Source organism: Dipteris shenzhenensis, chromosome 10 (genome assembly GCF_047967505.1).
Source record: "Dipteris shenzhenensis isolate YYH24624 ecotype China chromosome 10, Dip_SZ_1.0, whole genome shotgun sequence".
Classification (NCBI taxonomy): Eukaryota; Viridiplantae; Streptophyta; class Polypodiopsida; order Gleicheniales; family Dipteridaceae; genus Dipteris; species Dipteris shenzhenensis.
Genome location: NC_141605.1, coordinates 37,068,325 through 37,091,204, shown reverse-complemented (window position 1 = coordinate 37,091,204; position 22,880 = coordinate 37,068,325). Strand labels below are relative to the sequence as shown.

Below are 22,880 nucleotides of genomic sequence, written 5' to 3'. Positions count from 1 at the left end.
TAGAGATTCCAGCCTTGAGATTGGCGCAAGAACAGAGGATGACAGAAGATGAACATGTAGAGGCCAGATTGGTACAACTTGAGAAGTTAGATGAGACCCGACGCCTTGCACTACATCAAATAGAGATCCAAAAGAATCGACAAAAGGCCCGATTGGATGCTAAGATTCGCAAGGGATGGGTAAGACACTTTGCTGAGGGGGATGTTGTGCTATGCTTTGATAACAGATTGGACCACCAAATGGATAAGAAGTTTCTGCCACTGTGGGCTGGTCCATACAAAGTCATCAAAGAACGTAGCAATGGGTCTGTACAAGTTCAGGAGTTGCATGAACCATATGGCAAGAAGGTGCTCAACAAGTGCTACCTCAAGCCTTTCTTTGTGCGTGATGGTCCCAGGCATGGAAATGCAGTGCATTCCCTGCCTGGGGGGGGGAACTGTTATGGATAAAATTGTCTAAGGAAAAAGGCATTAATGTGTATGTGTGTTTGTATATGTGGCAATAGTATAATCAAATATGGTGTGCATAGGGCCCAAGGTTGAGGTGGCAAGGCATGACCATGTGCCACCCTTCCATGTAAGAGGACCCACAAGGTGTGTTGTACATAATCCATAATAGTAATATTATAAAATGCAAGGTGGCATGGCTCCTCCATGTGCCACCCCTCCACCTAGGATGCAATAATTGAGATAAGGCTCAAAGTCCAAGAGAGAAGCAATATAAAATGGGTGGAGATGGCTATTATATTGAGTTATTCCCTCCATATGGGATAGGCCCATGTGGGGGAGGTATAGAAGGACAAAGAGAGCTAGTTAAATAATGGGGAAAGTAGGACGAGGTGGCAAGATTCCTTGTGCCAACCCTCCACTTGTCCTCCTAGAGGTTTGAACCTATTATAAAATTGGAAGAGACCTAGGAAGTATCATAGACTTGAGATAAGGGGCTTGATTTATGCGGAAAATTGAGGCAAAGGGTTGTCGCATACAATTGAGAGTGCGTACCCACCTAGCCCACATGGGAGACTTTTCCACACACACCATGCATGTGGGAGGATACATTAATGTGGAGAGACCCCCTCTTTTGGCTATAAAAGGAAGGGGCAATTCCTTGATGGGACACGCTCATTCTTGTAAAGCCACCTAGCTAGTATTTTGATATTTCCCTCTCATCCCTCCTTTCCAATAAAGTATGGTTCACTTCCCTTGATGTCTACATCTCAACATTCCTCTTCCTATCATGTACTTGCTTCTCTTCCCACTCTCCCTTTCCCCATGTGTCATAGTCTCCCTTTTCCTTCCCTCCACTTCTAATTCCTTATTCACCCCTATGACCTCCCTTCGCCCTCGTGATCTCCTTTTCTCTATGGCCTTTGAGCGTCGCCATACTTAGTCTCTAGCCTTTGGTCTCGGTTTCTTTTCCGGCTAAAACCACCAAAATGCAAGGTAATCGGCACCAAGTGAGTGTACAAGACCAAGTACAAGTCCAACGCCATGTTGGATAAGTATAAGGCTCGGCTCATGGTAAAAGGATTTGCACAGGTACATGGTTTTGATTATGAGGATACTTTTTCTCCCATAGCTCGACTAACCACAATTCGTAGTGTTTTAGCTTTAGCAGCCTAGGGAAGTTGGCCCGTGTTTCAAATGGATGTAAAATCTGCCTTTTCTGAATGGAGATCTCAAGGAGGAGGTATATGTGGAACAACCACCAGGTTTTGTGATCCCCGGTTAAGAAGGTAAAGTCTATAAATTGAAGAAGGCACTTCACGGGCTAAAACAAGCCCCACGAGCATGGTACCAGTGGATTGATGCCTACTTTCTACAAAATGGGTTCAGGAGGAGCCCATCTGATGCAAATTTGTATATCTTCAGAGAAGGAGGCAGGTGTATGATTGTGGTCCTTTATGTGGACGACCTTGTCATAACAGGGAACCATGAAGAAAAGATCTTGCAGACAAAGCATTTGCTAGGAAGAGAGTTTGAACTGACAGACCTCAGACTGTTGCATTTCTGTTTGGGGATTTAAGTTTGGCAAGAGCAAAAATAGATTTTCATTTCACAACTGAAGTATGGTGGAGAGATACTGAAGGCATTTGGCATGGCTGAGTGCAAGACAGTTGGCACCCCTATGGAGGTTGATGTGAAGCTCTCAAACGAGGATTCATCATCACTGGTGGGCAAAGCGAAGTATAGAAGAATTCTGGGCAATTTGATTTACTTGTGCAACATGCAGCCAGACATCAGCTTTGCGACTAGTGTAGCAAGAAGGTTTTCCAATAAGCCCTGGGAGAACCATTAGAGGGCAGGGATGCGGGTGCTGAAATACATCAAAGGCACACTTGATTATGGCATCACCTATACCAAGGGCAACATCTTGACCGGATTTTGTGACTCAGATTGGGCAAGAGACGTGGACAGTAGGAGATAAGTGACAGGTTACTATTTCTCACTTGGATCTAGAGCTCTATCATGGGTCAGCAAGAAGCAACCCATATTTGCTCTTTCTTCTACCGAGGTTGAGTACAAATCAGCATGTTTTGCTTCTTGTGAGGCAATTTGATTGAGGAGGACTTTAGGGGACATGGGTGTAGTGCAGAACAAGCCTACGTAGTTATCATGTGACAATCAAAGTTGCATGGTGATTGCAAAGAACCATGTGTTCCACGCTTGCACAAAACACATTGAGATTCAATATCACTTTGTATGTGAGCTCATCATGGATGGAGAGGTCAACTTGGTGTACTATCCGACTGTAGAGAATGCTGTGGACATCTTCACGAAGGCTCTTGGAAGAGACTTGCTAAAGAGGCATCTTCATCGAGGACCAAAAAGTTAAGTTCACTTGCGGGTGGACATTGAGGGGGGGTGTTAAATATCAATGCTCCACTCTTGTGTAACTACACAGGAACCAGCTAATTCTACTTGTAACCCCCCCATATGAGGAGAAGGAATTTGAGTAGCTCAGTTATCCGGTAGGTCCTGGTTTGACACCAGATGGGGGCCATGTGTGGCCTGATGGCTGGATGGCTTTAGATAGAGTTGGCGCACTGCCAACTAGGCTACATGCAAGTGTGGGAAGGCATCCTATGACTGACCGCACTGAGGGTAGATGGAGCATTTCTCGGAGCAACCCACTCTCGGGCTATGGGCCCACCATTTGGAGCCTCAGATGATCCCGGATGGCTGCTCTATTTTGTGCCACAGTTCTATCATGTGGTCGGTGGCCTATTTCGGGACCAACCCCCAATCGGCCATTTTGGGCAGACTGGGTCAGTCACCCCATTGGGTCTAACCGACTACGACTGGTGGCTATATAAGAGCAAGCCCATTTCATCACTGGCTTTAGCAACCCTGATTCCTTAGCATCTAGCCTCCATCCTCTACTGTTTCCAGCATGCCATCGAAGCTTCTCTCACAGGAGCGCACGGTTGGGAGGCAGTGCCATCTATTGTATCAGTTTTATAGTAATCAAATTTTTTATTCTCCATACTATCTGCTTTTCTCTCTTACATACAAGATCATGTTATTTGTTGAGCACAGACATTGTATTGTTTTCTTACACCATATACCTTAATATTGTTGGACTTTATTGTGTATTGGGTGGTAGACACCATGGTATCTTGGTAACTGAGCCAAATTAGGTCTCAAAGATGGGCTTCTAGCTCAGTTTGTGAGGAGAGGATGCTCAGGGGGTCCACTACTAAGAAACCCTACATATCATGTGCATTCAAAGGATATGAAAAAAAACCCTCTACTAAAATTTATCCCACAATAAAAACACCCCTCTTTACTTATGAACTAAGTGACTTTTTTCAAAAATTGAATTAAAAACCCCCTCCTATTATTGTAATTCTATTAAAGTTTTTAAAAAAGTTGGATTAAAATATCCCTCCTTTTGAATCCATATGGTACACAAAATTTTTTTGGGTGAATCCCCCGAGAGAGGATGGGTCGATGTCCATCCAACATGAGGTCGTTGAGATTGAGCTAACGATAGCATGCTAACATGTTAAGGGCATACACATGATGTATTTTGTTGTAGGAAGGTATACCTACAAAATAGCATGTGATGTACTGAGAAATATAGAATGAGCAGTTTGTTTGCAGGAGTATGAATATCCCTAGGGACTTCTTTCCTTGAGCTGAACCTCATGTAATAGCGTGCAAGTCTTCTCACACTCCTCTCGAGTCTTTGGAACCAACAAGTGTGCCCAAATAGTAGCCCCCACATTCTTGAAGATATGCATGGGATCTAAGAGATGATTGATTTGTAACTGACCCCAATAAGGAAGGCCATGAAAGATGGATAGGCTCTTCATACCGCGAGGAGGCTCCTCTCCATTCACCCTCCAAGCCTGAATAAGGAAGGCCATGAAAGATGGATAGGCTCTTCATACCGCGAGGAGGCTCCTCTCCATTCACCCTCCAGTCACTTGCCTTCAAGTATGGTGGTGGTGGATCAATCTGACCTCCATGCGCAAGATGGTCTAGCAAAAGGTATCAAGCATGACCTTCATAAACATTTTTCCTCATATGTCTGGAGTATCGTGCAACTAGTTTCAAACCCGGTTCGCAAATAGGACAAGCATGGTACCCACTTGTAACAAGTCCTGCACGTGTGCATGAATGTGTTAGTATAAGAAATGCCATAATTTTTTGCCTTCTGCTTCCTTAGCACAAGCATGAGGTGTCCCTTCTTTATTGTTAGCCATGGTGGGATATTGTAATTCACCAAGACTATGGGCCATGTCGACCAAGATGTTGAGTGTAACCCAAAAAGGTTCACACCGTCCATAGCGAGCCCAAGATATAAGTTGTGTGGCTCCCTCACAAATTCTGGCCACTGATTGTCTATGTGCTTCCAAGCTACACAATCTGCAGGAATCCTCAATGTGTCATTAGTGAACCATCGATGAGATGCATGCCAAGTCATCAACTTTGCTATGGATTTGCATCGAAACATGTGTTGTATTCTTGCAATGATGAGAAAGTGTCTCAAGACCTTTACTGAGATCTGCTCACCCCACAAGTCATCTCTACGTCATTGTTCTTCACACTCTGGACAACTAGCCAAATCTCCATGCTCATGATGAAAGAGAATACAATCATTATAGCAAGCATGGATGGTATTATAATCCATACCCACCATTGTTAGCATCTTCTTTGCTTGATCTCTTGATGTGGGCATGGTATTTGGTGAAGGCAACATCTTCTGGAGCAACCTATCACAATTCAAACATACATAGGCTTTCGGGGGGTTCACCTCACAAAATTTTAGTATACCATGCCCATTCAAAAGGAGGGGTATCTTAATGGAACTTTTGGAAAAATTTCAACAGATTTGTACAATAACATAAGGGGTTTTTAAATTCAACTTTAGAAAAAATCGCACTAGTTCTTAAGTAAAGAGGGGTATATTTATTGGGGGAAATTTTAATTGAGGGGTTTTTTTAATACTGCTTGAATGCATGTGATACCTAGGGTTTCTTAATACAGCACCCCTTGAGTATAGGCTTCGAATAATGATGACTCTCAAACATACATGATGATTCTCAAAACAAACAATATCCAAATAATGAGACAAATTAATGCGGGAGCTAACCTCATTAAGGCCGAGACACTTGTATTCGACCACCCATACTTTGCTTGTAGATTCAAGATTGAGAGACAAGCCCATAGTTTAGACATCCTAGCACCCTCGTACATTTGTGTTGATTGCAACTCTCGCATATTGACCTCAGAGTCGGACATGATGTGTACATGTGATGTAGTGCCCCTAAAAATAGAACCCATCATGTCCACCATACCCTCATCATCATCTGGCACATACGAGAGACTATAGTCCTACTCAAAGTGTGAAGGTATGTGTACACCCTCGCCACCCTCCTCATCATGTCTCAAGGTTTCATGTAAATATAAGACCTTGTCTCAAGGTTTTGTGTCGTGTATGCATGCAATATTAATCGTGAACTCAAATAGCATTGACTTACTAATGATCCATCACCACGTGCACCACCAATGATGGATACTTGTTCAGGCTCCTCCCCATACATCCACAAGTTGCACATGACAATATAGTATTGATGTCATACTTTTCGCTTGCAATGAGTGCAATAACAATACAACCTCTCCATAAGCCACTCTATGCTCCCGAGCATTGGTGCATCATCTGATGAGCTTCCACTTGTCCCTTCCATCTGCACAGCTCCAAAATCGCAACATGAGCTGTAAGAAAATCCATTAAGATATTCCAAAAAATAGCCACCTGTGAGCTCCTTTCCTCTCTCCTCAGAATAAGTGCTCTAAATCGTCACTATATATAGCGGCACTTTTCCCTATTCCATTGCTATATAGTGACTGACTAGTGTCGCTATATAGTGACACCTGGGGCTAAAACCCAAAACCTCGTGCGGCACTGTCTTTCTCTATTGTGGGAAAAGCAAAAATCTCTACTCCCACCTTATATTTGCCAACCTTTCTTTCCTCCTCTCTATTCCCCACACTCCTCACCCCTACTTAGCCCCTCTCCCAACACTTGTGCTCCCTCTCAACCCTTCTCCCTCTCTACTTGTGTGAAAGGAAGTTTCTCAAGAAGGTGTGTCTCTTTAAGCAATGTAGATTCATCTTTTGTGAGATTTCATTTTGTGGGTGTTGAAGCATGTTTCTCCTTGCATCGCTAAGCATATGTGCTAATTTTCATGCTTGATTTTCAAAGGTTAAAGACAAAAAACGAGATTTGGTGAAAGAAAGAAGACTCACCTATTCTCTTTTTGGTATTTCTCTTCCTCCTCTTTCACTTCCTTTTGTGCTTTCTCCTTGTTTGTAGGCTTATACTTGTCCCCGCAATCTAATCCCTTTGGAAAGTTGCTTCTCCAAACTCCTCCTTCCTCTAGCTAGTTATCTAAAAAATGGTATGTTTCCTCTCTTTTGTAGGGCCAATACACGAAACACCGAGCGGGACTTTTCTAGGTAAGAAAGTGCTTCCTCTTTTTTTCTTTTTTTATTTCCATTATTTGCATTGGCTTGTAGCTAGCACCTTAAGTGCTAGCTATAGTGATGGGCATAGGAACCCTCTCTTCCCCTCTTTTCTCTTATTTCCTCTTCTTTCCCTCTTTTCCTCTTTTCCTCCCTCTTTCCCCCCTCTTTTCCCCCCTGTCTTATTTCCTCTTCTTCCTCTCTTTTTTGCTTTTCCCCTCTTTTTTCCTTCTCTTTTTGCCTCTTTCTTTCTCTTCTTTCTCTTCTTTTCCCCTCTCTTATTTCCTCTCTTTCATCCTCTTTTCTCTTCTTTTCATAAGCATATGCATTTGCCTATGCTTATGCTTATGCATGAGCATTGGCTTATGCTCATATGCTTTTCCCCTCTCTATTTTTGTTCTCTTTTCCCCTCTTCCTTCCTCTTCCTTCTCTTCTTTTCCCCTCTCTTATTTTCTCTCTTTCATCCTCTTTTCTCTTATTTTCATAAGCATATGCATTTGCCTATGCTTATGCTCATGCATGTGCATATGCTCATATGCTCATGCATAAGCATAAGCATATGCTTTCTCTCTTTTTCTCTTTTTTCCTCTCTTTTCTTGTTTTCTACTCTCTTTTTTTCTTCTCTTTTCCCCTCTTTCTTTCTCTTCTTTTCCCCTCTCTTATTTCCTCTCTTTCATCCTCTTTTACCTCTTTTCATAAGCACATGCAGTTGCCTATGCTCACTCATGCATGAGCATATGCTGACATGCTTATGCTTATTAATGAGCATATGCTCGTACGCTCATGCATAAGCATAAGCATATGCTTTCTCGCTTCGTCTCTTTTTTCCTATCTTTTTCTCTTGTTTCCTATCTTCATAATTGTGTAAAGTAAATAATTGTCTTAAGTAAATAATTATCGTTTCATATTTATCCTTTCTGCATTAATGTCATTTCATAATTTTCACAAGTGATTAATTGTCTTTTCATAATTTCTTGAGTTTGAATTTCATAATTGACTTAATTAAATAATTGTCTTTCCGCTTCTTACCCTTGTTTTTTGTTTTTTATCTTTGTATTTGTGTCTATGTTTGTCCAATCCTCCGAAATTAGACATGGGATCATGTCGCATGTCCGATGAGTACGAAAACCCTCCTAGTATGAGACATCATGATCTATACTCTCCAGAGGACTTTGATTCCACTCAAGTGACACCTTAGGGGCCTACACCTGTGACCTGGCCCGCCTCCTCTCAGACCTAGCACTGCAACTATCCCTCGGGGAACTCTTTTTCTATCAGCCCAGGGCTTTGTTGGGAGTCCTAATGAGTTTGTCGTAGAGATGAACGATGCAAAGGTAGCGAGATTCTTCTCTCTGCTCTCCTTGAGGATCTCAGCTCTTCCCTCTCCTACACCGACGGCTGTTCATACTCGATAGCCATCCCCTCTAGGCCCTTCGACTGAGGGGTCATCACCTGGGCATACCCATCGTAAAGAAAGGAAGAGTAGGAAGGGTCGAGGCTGCTGTGCTAACTCAGGAGATGTAGATGAGTCAGCACACTCACATCCCTACAGGTCTACACTTGGTCATGAGACCCAATACTAGTTAGGTCCCTTACCCTCTCCCACTCCCTCTGCTACTCCTTGCTCTATAAGTGCTCGCAGTAACACCCCTTTCTCTAGCTTTGCCACTCCCATGACTCCTCCTTTCCTACCTAAGGACCTGTCCGATGAAAGCACTAGGGCTGGAGAGATAATAGAAAATAAAAAGGGCTCAGGAGTGATGGCCACCATGAGGCGGTTGATGAGCCACCACTTCAAGAGAGACATAGCTACTGACTGGTGGTACTAGGATGGCGAAAAGAAGTAGGCATCCATCAATGAATTGAAAAGAAAATACGCTAACCTCCCAAATTGGGAGTTCAATGAGGATTACATGCGAGAGTTCATGGGTGGGGTCTTGAAGCATCGTAGGTCAACCTTGCAAACTTCCATCACAAAGGGGAAGGCTAAACCCAGCTGGGTAGACAAAGCTAACTAAAAAATTTTCAAGAAGTAGTATAGGGACCAGCCCAAAAAGTTTGAGAGTCGGAGGGGGGCTACGAGGAGACGGTAGGACTCTATAGGTACTTTGCACTTTGGTGCAGGCAGACGGTTGGCGTTCGATGGTAAGTCTACTTCTTCTCATTTAATTTATTGTTCTATTTGTTTTATTACATATTGCATGCACTTTATCTAACTCTCCTAAATTGGACCCATATCAAGCTACAATGGGTCACCTTCCCACAGACAAAGAGGCGAGATGCGCGCATAGGAATAAAGCCGTGGTGTTTTGAGATGGAGGCCATCAGAGGGACGGTCGATTGGGCTGAGGTGACTGCTCGAACAGTATAAGTCTACTCCTACTTGTAATCTCACTTTTTAAATTGTTTTATTCTTTAAGTTCCAATCTAATTTCCAATTAATATGGTTTCACTCTTAGAGTGTAAGCTCTTGAACATCCCATCAGTGGAGGTGAGTGGTAATGATGAGGAATTAGGCTTACATGACGTTGACGAGGGCCAGGGATCAGGACAGTGCAACCACTATGACGACAAGGATGAGGACGACGATTCGGATGAGCAGCAATAGTAGTAGTAATAGTACTAGTAGTAGTTTCTATATACTTCGGCACATACATGCTTCTATATGTCAGCTCGTTTGAGGGATTTTGTATCACCCTTTTCAAAAGGGTAATTTTGTAATAACAAACAATGTTGTATATCTTCAGCATGTATATGCTTCTATCACTCGACTCATTTGAGCGATTTTGTATCACCCGTTTCACAAGGGAAATTTTGTAACAAACAACATTCTTTTCTAATTACTAAAAAAAAACATTGGTTGCGCAAAACAAGGCTTGTTGTGGCCTTGCTTAGCCCCACTAATGTTTTTTTTTAAGTTTCTATTAAGCATCATGCTTACCAATGTCGCTATATAGCGATATTTACCAGAGTCACTACATACCGATGCTTATATAGTGACCATTCTTTTTCGATGCTAATAGTGACATTAATACCGACCTTTGCATCCGTCAAAAAAAAAGTGTAAAAAAGGTCGATAATTTCATCGGAAAATGGCCTGTGCCTTGTAGTGTGCTGTGCATATGCATCATAGGATCCAAGCGTGAGAGGAAAGCAAGTCATGAAGCACATAATGGAGGTGGCTGATGCTACCCTCCTACCAACGCGAAGAGATGAGGTGTGTGCACCAATTGCCAATGTAAGCGTTTTTCATGATTTGAATGCTTGGAAGTACAACTGCATCAACGAAATGGTCTCCAGCGATGACACTGCAATGGTATGGGATTGCGCCGATGCCGCACATGCACGGTGGACCATCAAGAATTATCGCCACCTCACTATGAGGGAGAATGCATACTACATTCAGTACATGATCAAATCAGAAAAGCCTCATAGCGGGGCCATGCCACTTTACGTTGCAAAGATGTTGTATGCAAAGCTTGTGCTAGATGTGCCTATAGACTTCGATGACAAACCCAAGAAATGGGGCAAAAGGCGAGCGCAACCACAATCAGCTGACACCACCATTGTACCCATCCTTGCAAGACCACCTGCTAATGTGGGAAGCTCGACTTTAGGTAAGCGAAGTACATGCCATTTTGTTACATGTTGATTGTTATAGTTGTTATATCATACATAGTGTACTCCATTAGCCATATTGTGTGCTTGTGTAGTTTTTGTGATGAGCTCTAAATTATTTATGAACGGGTGTGAAGTCACAAAAGATGAAGGCATAGAGGGTCCAGATGCTATAATGGAAAGTGCTACGTGAGATGATCTCACCTTTCTGAGCATCATCGTGCATGGTGCTATGTCTACATATCAGTAGGTGATGAGTGAGAACAAGCACCTGCAAGAAGAAGTCAATAGCCTAAATGCCATACTCCAACAATCCCTACAGGTCTCCATTTCATCATGAGACCCAATACTAGTCAGGTCCCTTGCCCTCTCCCACTCCCTCTACTACTCCTTGCTCCATAAGTACTCGTAGTAACACCCCTTGCTCTAGCTCTACCACTCCCATGACTCCTCGTTTCTTGCTCGAGGACCTGTCCTATGAAATCACTAGGGCTGGAGAGATAATGAGTCAGAGGGGGGCTGCGAGGAGATGGCTGGACTCTATAGGTACTTTGCACTTTGGTGCAGGCGGATGGTTGGCATTCGAGGCAACCGTGGTAAGTCTACTTCTTCTCACTTAATTTATTGTTCTATTTTTTTAATTACATATTGCATGCACTTTATCTAACTCTCGTAAATTGGTCCCACAGCAAGCTATGATGGGTCGCCTTCCCACAGACAAAGAGTCTAGATGTGCATTCTACATAGGAATAAAGCCATGGTTTATTGAGATGGAGGCCATGGGAGGGACGGTCAATTGGGCTGAGGTGGCTACTCGAACGATATAAGTCTACTCCTACTTGTAGTCTCACTTTTTAAATTGTTTTATTCTTTAAGTTCCAATCTAATTTCCAATTAATATGGTTTCACTCTTAGAGTGTAAGCTCAAACATCCCATCAGTGAAGGTGAGCAGTAATGATGAGGGATTAGGCTTACATGGCATTGATGAGGGCCAGGGATTAGGACAGGGCAACCACTATGACGATGAGAATGAGGATGATGATTTGGATGAGCAGTAGTAGTAGTAATAGTACTAGTAGTAGTTTGTATATACTTTGGCATGTATATGCTTCCATATGTCGGCTCGTTTGAGCAATTTGTATCACCCTTTTCAAAAGTGTAATAAATTTGTAATAACAAACAATGTTGTATATCTTTAGCATGTATATGATTTTGTCGCTCGACTCATTTGAGCAATTTTGTATCACCCCTTTCACAAGGGAAAATTTGTAACAAATAACATTATTTTGTAATTATTGAAAAAAACATTAGTGGGGAAAAACAGGGCTTGTTGTGGCCTTGCTTAGCCCCACTAATGTTTTTTTTAAAGTTTCTATTAAGCGTCATGCTTACCAATGTCGCTATATAGTGACATTTACCAAAGTCACTATATAGTGACCATTCTTTTCCGATGCTAATAGCGACATAAATATCGACCTTTGCATCTGTACAAAAAAAAAAGGGAAGAAAGGTCGATATTTTCATCAAAAAATGGCCTGTGCCTTGTAGTGTGCATATGCATCTTAGGATCCAAGCGTGAGAGGAAAGCAAGTCATGAGGCACATAGTGGAGGTGGCTGATGCTACCTTTCTACCAATGTGAAGAGATGAGGTGTGTGCGATTGCCAATGCAAGCATCTTTCATGATCTGAATGCTTGGAAATAAAACTACATCAATGAAATGGTCTCCAACGATGACATTGCAATGGTATAGGATTGCACCGATGCCCCACATGCACGGTGGCCCATCAAGAATGATCGCCACCCCACTATGAGGGAGGATGCATACTACATTCACTGCATGATCAAATCAGAAAAGCCTCATACCGGGGCCGTGCCACTTTACTTTGCAAAGATGTTATATGCAAAGCTTGTGCTAGATGTGCCTATAGACTTCGATGACAAACCCAAGAAATGGTGCAAAAGGTGAATGCAACCACAATCAGCCAACACCACCATTGTCCCCATCCGTGCAACACCACCTGCTAATGTGGGAAGCTCGACTATAGGTAAGCAAAGTACATGCCATTTTGTTACATGTTGATTGTTATAGTTGTTATATCATACATAGTGTACTCCATTAGCCATATTATGCGCTTGTGTAGTTTCTGTAATGAGCTCTAGATTATTTATGAACATGCGTCAAGATGAAGGCGTAGAAGGTCCAAATGCTATAACGAAAAGTGCTATGCGGGATGATCTCATGTTTTTGAGTATCATCGTGCATGATGGTATGTCTCCGTATCAGTGGCTGATGAGTGAGAACAAGCACCTACAAGAAGAAGTCAATCGCCTAAATGCCATACTCCAACAAGCCGGTCAAAAGCAAGACCTAAAAAATGCCTACCAGGAGAAATGTTGCATCTTTGCTCCGTATTCTCAGCAAGCGCGAGATGCACAAGCTGCCCTCCTACACGTTGAAGGTGGCAGCCGTGTTCGCAACTTGGATCCAAATTTTTTTGGTCCCATGGCCATAAAACCATCCACCCTTCCATCGCGTAGATATCATCTTTGTGAATGATGGGCCTTTATCTCTAATATAATGATAATGAGGAAGGTGGGGGCACATGAAAGAAGCTGAGATTGTGTAAAGAGCAGTCAACCTTGCTGGAAGAGATAGAGCACTATTTAACCCCCCTCCCCCACCATCCCCATCCTGCTCCCCACTCCGTGCTCCCATACCAACTCACACCCCTCTGTCGCCCCTCCCATTGTATTGATGTCAACCTTCAGCCCACTTCTAACCCTGAGCTCAGCAAGAAATTGGCCCACTTCCCCATCGTTCAAGAGTGGTTTGATTCCTTTGGTGGCATTGGCTAGAAATAGGCTTAATTCCGCTCCTTCACACTCCTTGGTGCCCATTTTATAGCTTTCAAACTTGTTCATTATATCTTGAACCCCTTGCCTTGCAACTGGTTGTTTGATATGAGACTGGAGATTATGCACTATCATGTCATCATCGGTTTCACCTGGTATGCCTGGCAAATACGTTAAAGGCCAAGAGTGCCTACCCAACTTGTAATGCTCCCCAAGCCAAGAAATTGTATGATGTTCTTGGCATCAAAGCAACATTTTCAATGGATCCTAGGTTGCAGAGATTATAGCCCCCATATATTTTGTTAATGCCTCCTTGTAATATTCTGTTAATGATGTTTGGAGTTAATGCCTCCTTGTAATATTTTGTAAATGATAATGCCTCCTTGTAATATTTTGTTAATGATGTTTGGAGTTAATATGATGGCTATACTTGTTAGCATGTTTTGAATTTAATTGATCATGATTATTGCTTTTGCGTCTCTTTTTAATTATTTTAAAATATTTAAGTAAATGCAATTGCTGGGTTTCTTCAAATCGATTTTCTTTAGAGGTGTATTTTAATTGTTTTGAAGTACTTAAGTAAATGGTGCGTGATTTTAATGCTTGGGTTTTTTTAAATCGTTTTTCTTCATACCTCCGCAAATTTGACCACCATGTTGATCGTTCTCCTCTCCATCTTATCCACCTTGGTGCTACTATGTAGGTTATTTATCATTTTTTTGAACAATTGCACATGATGTAATTGTTCATGCGGACCACAAAATTGACATCGGGACATGCAAGTGACAAAGCAAGCAATTTTTTGATACCCTAAATTTTTAAAAAATGGGCAAATTCGTGTAATTTTTTGGCCACTACATCTATAACTTTAAATTTTGCAAACTGAACACATGTATACTTTTCTCCTATCAATTGTGGCTTAAAATTTTAACTTTGCCCAAAATCTACAACTGTCAACCACTATCGTGTACAATGTTCACTTTTCGAATACGATGACAAGCCATTAGTATGTTTGTTTATGTGGAAATTGGCATGTTTGGATTATTGTTTGTAAATTCTCATGTTTGGTGAAATGAAAATTATCATAGAAAGAATTGCACTTTTAGTGGCCTGTATTGCATGTTAAAAGGTTTGCAACATGAAAGAATTGCACTTTTAGTGGCCTATATTGCATGTTAAAAGAATTGCATTTAAAAGTGTTTCATTTTAAAAGAATTGCATTTTAAATAAATTGCATTTCAGAAGTATTGCATGTTAAAAGAATTGCAATTGCAACATTTATTAGACACAACCAGCCATCACACCAACATCTCTTCTTCTGACTCACTAGAATTTGATTCAGGGTGAGTCCATATAGGGGCATCATGCAACAGCCCAAAAGATCTGTGTGTACCCACTTTGGCATATCATCATCACTCATACCCCTTTCACATCATCCAAAACTCTGCCGTTCACATAGTGGTAAACCATCTTTTCCGATCTTTCTGATGTCAAGCGATTTCTTGTGACGGAATGCACAAACTTATAGTTACTCCAGTTGCGTTTGCTAGAGGAGTTACTACAAGGTTGCAACAACACCTTCATCGCTAAGGCTTGCAAATGAGGCATGGATGCTCCACACTCTTTCCACCATCTCCATGCTGGCATATCTTTTACTAATTCTTTGATTCTTGGATAGAAAAACGATCCTTCTCTATTTTGAAAAGTTGACAATTCCCTAATAGTAGAGGCATACTCTATCCTATCCTCAAGGAAATGTCCAAGAAGATCATGCCACAACTGCATTATCTATACATCAGTCTTTGTGCAATATTCCCATCATTGCATATCTGATATATGGGCAGCATAGTACAAAGACTTGTGAGCTTGATTCCATCATTTTTGCACCATCTTTTGCAATGCGGTTTGTTTAATCATGATATATTCACCTTCACCTGGCCTGGTATCTTCCTTCAAAACATCCCTCTCAGTAGTCCACCACATCATATAAGCACTTTCCATGGTTGGCCCTTTCACATCTAACATACGTATTGCAAACCAAATTGGCTTCATAGCTTCCATTTCATCGGATACCCTCTTCCAAAATGCCAAATTATTAGCCAATGCCTTTAGGTCTCCAAATTTGTTACAAGAGCTTGTTGCTTTAACAACTACTCCATCATTATATTGTTTGTGTTGAAACGCATTTCACCTAGCTTTTGAAGCTCTAGTGGGTGACTCGCAGGGTAATGATTCCTTAATATGCCTATATTCAGTAAGTCCGCTAGACCTCGAGATTGAGCAACCATCCATTTGTCTTGACGGCTCCCAACATAATAGCCTACCCTAAACCTAAGTGAGGTCCCATTTATATAATCTATGGAACATCATGAGTATATTTCACTTTTAGGAGGAATCCTCATGAGTATAATCTATGGAACATCGTGAGTACCTTTCACTTCTTGAAGGAATCCTCTATGTCATCCTCTCTCTCTCTCTCTCTCTCTATATATATATATATATATATATATGTATATATATATATATATATGTATATATATATATATATATGTATATATATATATATATATGTATATATATATATATATAATTTATATGACTCCTTTAGGCATTATAATTGACATTTCAAGGCATATAATTTCTATGTTGGAACAAAGGGATGAAAAGTAAAGGTGACATATGATGTGCATATTAAAGACCTAGTTCATTTGTATTGATTTCTAAAAAAGCGAGTGTACATGAAAAGCATACTTTGCATTAAACATTTACACTATACTTTGCTCCATGTTTTGTAGCTCTATGAGCATGAGAGTATCTTTGGGCATCAGCCCAATCTTTTATTTTTGGGCTTATTAATAGCCGTAAACTACCCTAGATATTATGTCTAAACCTTCCTAGATGTTTTGCACAGTAGCCCCTCTTCTAGGTAGTATTACTCGCATTGATGCTACACAAAATTAAGATTTGTCAAAAAGATTTTATTGCATCATCCCAATTATGACGTGTATGCTCTTCTTTTTTAATCATTATAAACAAGATGATAATTGCAAAATAGAGCACATCCAATGTTGTAAAATCAATGAGTCCTTCAAGCTGGTTTGCAAACAAATGAGTTCCATTTCAAGTATTTGTTATTCCTTCATGCACAAATGAAGACAAAACATTTTCTTGCTTGATGTCTAGAGAAAGTCTAGATAACCACACCTAGGCTCTAGTAAAGAGCGAGTGTCTATCACATCAGGATGTTATAACTCTAACTAGATATACTAAGGCAATACGATAGATTCCATAGCAGTAGTAGTGAGTATCAAAGCAAACGTAAGAAGGGACAACTTGAAAAGTTTTGCTCTTCACCGAAAGGAAATCAAACAATACCTGTGCATTACAAAAAGGTTGATGCCTTGCAAGAAATCTAATAAATCCCTTTACAAATGGATTGCATAGGAGGAGTAATGTTTTCCATCCAAGCCAACTGCAAGGGTCATTCAACTATGTTGAATGCGAACACCACCACCACTGTCATTATGGCCCACATGGTGTGAGTGCCAAGTGATGCATAAGATGACTCGAGAAGCACTAAAAGAATAGCTAGGCTTGGTGTTAAGACCATCTTGAAGGTAGACATAGTCTTGGTTGGATCTGTCCTAGGATGCTTTCCATACCATTCCCAAGAAGGAGGTCATGCCACTAGTAATCATGATGATGCATGCCACACCATCCTGCAAAGTATGTAGAGGCATCGCTTACCAGAGTTCTGATATGGTTCGAGAAGAAGAGTTTGGAGAACCAATGATGCATCAAAGATGAATTGAAGATGATCTTGCAATATTGAGCCACTAGGCATGAGGCTATTGGCCAGGAGGAAGCATGCAATTTTCTTGAGGTTGGGTGATTCCACAAAATGGAAAATTGTTGATGATCATTATGTGATCTCATTAGGCAAATGATTGATGTGAGAGTGCGAATTTTCTCTGATGAAATAAATTGAAAGCTTACCTCTTGAATTTTGTACTTGCACTTTCAATGATGAACGCTCAAGACATACACAATCTTTTGATCTTTCACTTTTTCTCAAGTACCACGTACGTGATCTTCTGGATCAACAGGCCAAACATTGGATGGTTTTGGCAGAGGGGGAATAGGAACATACATCAACAAGCCACAAAAGAAGAGCTGTGAAGGATGTTGAAACTGCCAATGGTCCATTTTAGACCTGATGGTCCATATTCTCTAATTAAAATCCAACGATGGAGAAATCCCCAATGGTCCTCCCCCAAACCTCTCCTTAGGAGATAAAAGAGACGCTTTGTTGTGTTTGATAGGAAGACAATTCCTTCAAATGTATAGCATTTTCATCAATAGAGGCTAGCTATATTTATTGGGGAATTGTATTTGAGAGCCTGTATTTGATCATAAGATGATTCCTTCAAATATACAACACTTTCATAACTCGAGGCTCGCTATATTTTGAGGGAAATTGTCTTTGTGAGCTTTCTTCTCCAAACTATATTTGCATAATGTTTACACAAGATGAGCTAGATTGACATTGCAAAAAAAAGATCGACTTTGTTGGCATTTCAAAAAATGCTTGCAAAAAAAATTCCAGAATGGATAATCTAGCAAGCATGCAATTTTCTTGAGGTTGGGTGATTCCACATAATGGAAAACTATTGATGATCGTAATGTTGAGAAATGGCAAATCATTTATGATTGTAAAGCTAAGAAAGGCAAGATACAAGGATCTCATTATGCAGATGATCCATGAGAGAGTACGGATTTTCTTTGATGAAACGAATTGAAAGCTTACCTCTTGAAACTGCCAATGGTCCATTTTAGATCCAATGGTCCGTATTCTCTTATTAAAATCCAATGATGGAGAAATCCCTAATCATCCTCCCCAAACGTCTCCTTAAGAGATAAAATAGATGCTTTATTATGTTCAATAGGTAGACAAATCCTTCAAATGTATTAACATTTTCATCAATAGAGGCTAGCTATTAGTTTTGGGGAATTGTATTTGAGAGCTTGTATTTGATCATAAGATATAATTCCTTCAAATATACAGCACTTTCATAACTCTAGGCTAGCTATATTTCTAGGAAAATTAACTTTGTGAGCTTTGTTCTATGAATTTTTTTGCCAATCTCAACATAGAGTGGGATGTTTTAAATATAATTTGTTCGATCATAATCAAATTCCTTTAAATGTACAACATTTTCATAAGTAGAGGGTTACTATATTTCCATAATGTTTTGTGTAGTAGCCCCTCTTCTTAGTAGTATTACCTGCAATGATGCTACAAAACATTAAGATTTGTCACAAAAGATTTAGTGCATGATCCCAGTTATGATATGTATGGTCTTCTTTCTTAATCATTACAAACAAGATGATAAATGCAAAATAGAGAACATCCAATATTGTAAAATCAATGAGTTCTTCAAGTTGGTTTGCAAACAAATGAGTTTCATTTTAAGTATTTGTTATTCCTTCCTGCACAACTTAAGACGAAACATTTTTTTGCATGACATCTAGAGAAAGTATGGATAACCACACCTAGCCTCTAGTAAAGAGCGAATGTCTATTGCATAAGGATGTTATAGCTCTAACTAGATATACTAAGGAAATATGATGGATTCCATAGCAGTAGTAGTGAGCATCAAAGCAGACATAAGAAAGGATGCCTTGGAAAGTTCTCCTCTTCAATGAAAGTCAATCAAACAATAACTATGCATTACAAAAAGGTCGATGCCTTGAAAGAAATTTAATAAATCCCTTTGTAATGGATTCCACAAGGAGTAGTGCTTTCCATCCAAGTTGACTGCAAGGGTCGTTCAACTATGTTAAACGCGAACACCCCCACTGTCATTATGGCAGTGTGAGTCCCGAGTGATGCATAAGATGACTCAAGCAACACCAAAACAATAGCTAGGCTTAGTGTCAAGGCCATCTTGAAGGCATGGATAGTCTTGGTTAGATCGTCCTAGGATGCTCTAAATACCATTCGGAAGAAGGTGGTCATGCCACTAGTAATCGTGATGATGCACCCCGCAACTTTCTGCAAAGTATGTAGAGGCATCCCTTACAGACTTTTTGATATGGTTCGAGAAGAGGAGCTCAAAGATCCAATGATTCATCGTAGATGAATGGAGGATGATCTTACAGTATCGAGCCAATAGGCATGAGGGTGTTGGGCATAATCTGGCCAGGAGGAAGCATGCAGTTTTCTTGAGGTTGGGTGATTCCACAAAATGGAAAACCGTTGATGATCATAATGCTGAGAAAGGGCAAACCGTTGATGATTGTAATGCTTAGAAAGGCAACATACAAAAATCTCATTAGTTTGAAATGAAATGAATTGAAAGCTTACCTCTTGATTGCACTTTCAATGATGAGCTCTCAAGACATACACAATCTTTTGATTTTTCATTTTTTCTCAGGTATGACGTACGCGATCTTCTGGATCAGCAGGCCAAACATTTGATGGTTTTGGCAAAGGGGGAATAGGAACATACAGTGACAAGCCACAAAAGAAGAGTTGCGAGGGATGTTGAAACTACCAATGGTCCATTTTAGATCTGATGGTCCATATTCTCTAATTAAAATCCAACGATGGAGAAGTCCCCAATCATCCTCCGCCAAATCTCTCCTTAAGAGATAAAAGAGACGCTTTATTGTGTTCGATAGGAAGACAATTCCTTCAACTATATAGCATTTTCATCAATAGAGGCTAGCTATATTTTTGTATTTGAGAGCTTGTATTTGATCATAAGATAATTCCTTAAAATATATGACACTTTCATAACCAAGGCTAGCTATATTTTTAGGGGAATTGACTTTGTGAGTTTCTTCTCCGAAATTTGTTGCCAATGTCAACAAAGAGTGGTATGTTTTTAAAATACTTTGTTTGATTATAATTAGATTCCTTTAATTAATGTACAACATTCTCATAAATAGAGGGTTACTATATTTGCATAATGTTACACAAGATGAGCTAGTTTGATATTGCAAAAAAAAGATTGATTTTGTTGGCATGTCCAAAAATGCTTGCCAAAAAAATTCCTTTTCCATGACTAAGCATAAAATAGTATGGATTGTGATCGATATCGGAACTCTAAAATCTACAAGCAACTACCAAAAAATTATGTAAAGGCAAGACAACTACAAAAATTAATGCAAAGATAGAAGTATGGAATTAATTGCACAAATTTTTCCAGTTTAGTTCAATTGTTTAGATATAAAGGATATTTGATTAGCCAAGTCTTACCATATACATATATGTATGTACATGGATGTATGGATGTTAGTTGTAAACACTTAGACAGGTATTCCTCAAGGATAACACTTTCTAGATCCACAAGGAGTAGTGATATTAATTTAAATTTTGACATGTCCAAATTTTACCATGCGTTATTATTTGATGGGGAACTGATCTTGAAATTCACGAGTGTAAGTTGCAAGCGAAAAGATGGCAAATAAGGTAGTCACGGCAAATAAGGTAGTCACGTAACTATTCACAAAATGCTCCCTTAAGGATGCGGTGAATCTATTATGCGGTAGATCGTTACAAGAAACCAAAAGAGCGAATACAAGGCAATACTTTAGTGGAGAGCAAAATGTTCGGCCTGCAGGATCACGAGAAGATGATGGCGTAGTCGGTGGAGCCGGAAGGACAGGATAGAACACCACCTTCGCAGCCCGGAGCGGGGCAATCCTCTGTTGCACAAGCAGGATTGGTGGGAGTGACCTTGAGGCCCAGGTTGAAGCCCGCCTGCACGGAGACGTCGTAGTAGTCATTGTTGCCAGAGCCTGCGACTGTGATCTCGAACTGTGTCACCCCGCTTGGGGGCCCCGTGTTGCAGGCCTGTCCAGCGCACCCCCCTTGAATCGCCCACATGGTTGCTCCTTCCCACATGGGCGTGGCTCCCAGACTCCACACTGATTCCAGCCCTTGTAGAGCTGGAAGCTCCCTGCACCCGCCCCCGATCTCCTCGTTCGGTACCCAGTATTTGACACACAGTGTTGAGCCGGCGTTGTTGACCGCATTCAGAGTGGTCGCTGAGACCATCGCCACAACTGCGGCCGTGAGATTCAACGTCAGCAAACTTAAAGCAAAGAGTCAAGCAAGCAGCAAGGAGCCATAACGGAATCGCTTATGCATTAATAACTCACCAACGTGGAGGACGAGCAACAAAAAACACCATGCGCTTGTGAGAGTATTCATGATTGTCCGCGATTGGTGAATGATAGGCAATGGAGTTTAGACTCTGCACGGTTTAGAAGCTTGCAGGATAAAGCTCCTCCTTCTTGTATTTATAGGCGGTAAAGGTTGCCTCCAACCCCGACTTGGTCCGCCCAATACCCGACCCATGCCAAAATCTGGGAGTACGGGAAACGCACTTTTATAAAAGTCCGCACTTCACTACTTAAATCTTTGCTATCATGCAGGTCGCACAATAAAGTACACTAATGTATCACGCGATAACCATGTAGCATGTTCAAGGCCAAAACATCTTAGGAAAATTTGATTTTAAATAAGACTCTAACAAACACACAATGAGATGAAAATGTAGCTAATATTGAAGCCCATGGTCAAAGTTTCATGCCTTTGAAATTATAGAGCCATGAGGAGTGACTTTCCAAACCGAGGTTTCCAACTTGGTCGCTTTAAGAAGTGATGTACAAAACTGAACAATTACCTTTCTCAGGAAATTGAAATTTATTTCCTCTCATGGCCAGGCCTAGCTCCTTTTCATGCTTTCTCCTTAGCCCCTCTCTCCTTGCTTCTATCTAGCCCTTTGTCATCTCAATAAAGCCCCTCCCAAAATGCTCAAGGACACAATGCATCCTACCCCCATGCTACAAGCTCTATGGATTCTTGCAATGCGCATACGTCCTCAATTAGCATGCTTAAACTTGTTGGAAAGGTTCCTCTCATCAGCTCAAAATAAAGTTTTATAGGATCATCTATTTATTGTTGCTATTAATGCTGGACAAAAGGTCCCTTCAAAACATCAATTTGTAGTGTCTGACCTTATAGGTTACGCTGGTAATCATTTCAAACTCTCAATGCTCTATCTTACAACTTAGGCTTATGTAGGTTGTGTGTTTATGTGTGCTATGACTACATTAATGGTACTCTTGATATCTTCCTACTAACTGTTCCTTGCATATAATGTGCAACAAACCCTACACAAGGTCACACACTTTGAAATGTTTGATTGGATGGTTTTGTCTAATAGTGAACCCAATATATAAGTTTATGTTGATCTCTAGACCATATGACTTTGATAATGTTTGAAAATCTAGAGCTTCTCGAATCATAGATTAATTTTATCTCTCCATATAAAGGATTTGCATGGCACTCATGACCTACTTTATAAAATGTGTCATTTATGTTAGTAGTCACTTTGTGATTGTCACACTTAGCTTTAT

The 22,880-nt window shown here is 40.7% G+C and overlaps 1 protein-coding gene across 1 annotated transcript; it reads right to left on the bottom strand.

The window, feature by feature from the left end:
• Nucleotides 1–21,078: 21,078 nt before the first annotated feature.
• Nucleotides 21,079–21,513, bottom strand: LOC147897765 (pathogenesis-related protein 1A/1B-like). The gene has a single exon (XM_087380117.1). The coding sequence runs from the start codon at nucleotides 21,511–21,513 to the stop codon at nucleotides 21,079–21,081; it is 435 nt and encodes a 144-aa protein (XP_087236243.1).
• Between the last annotated feature and the right edge of the window lie 1,367 nt (nucleotides 21,514–22,880).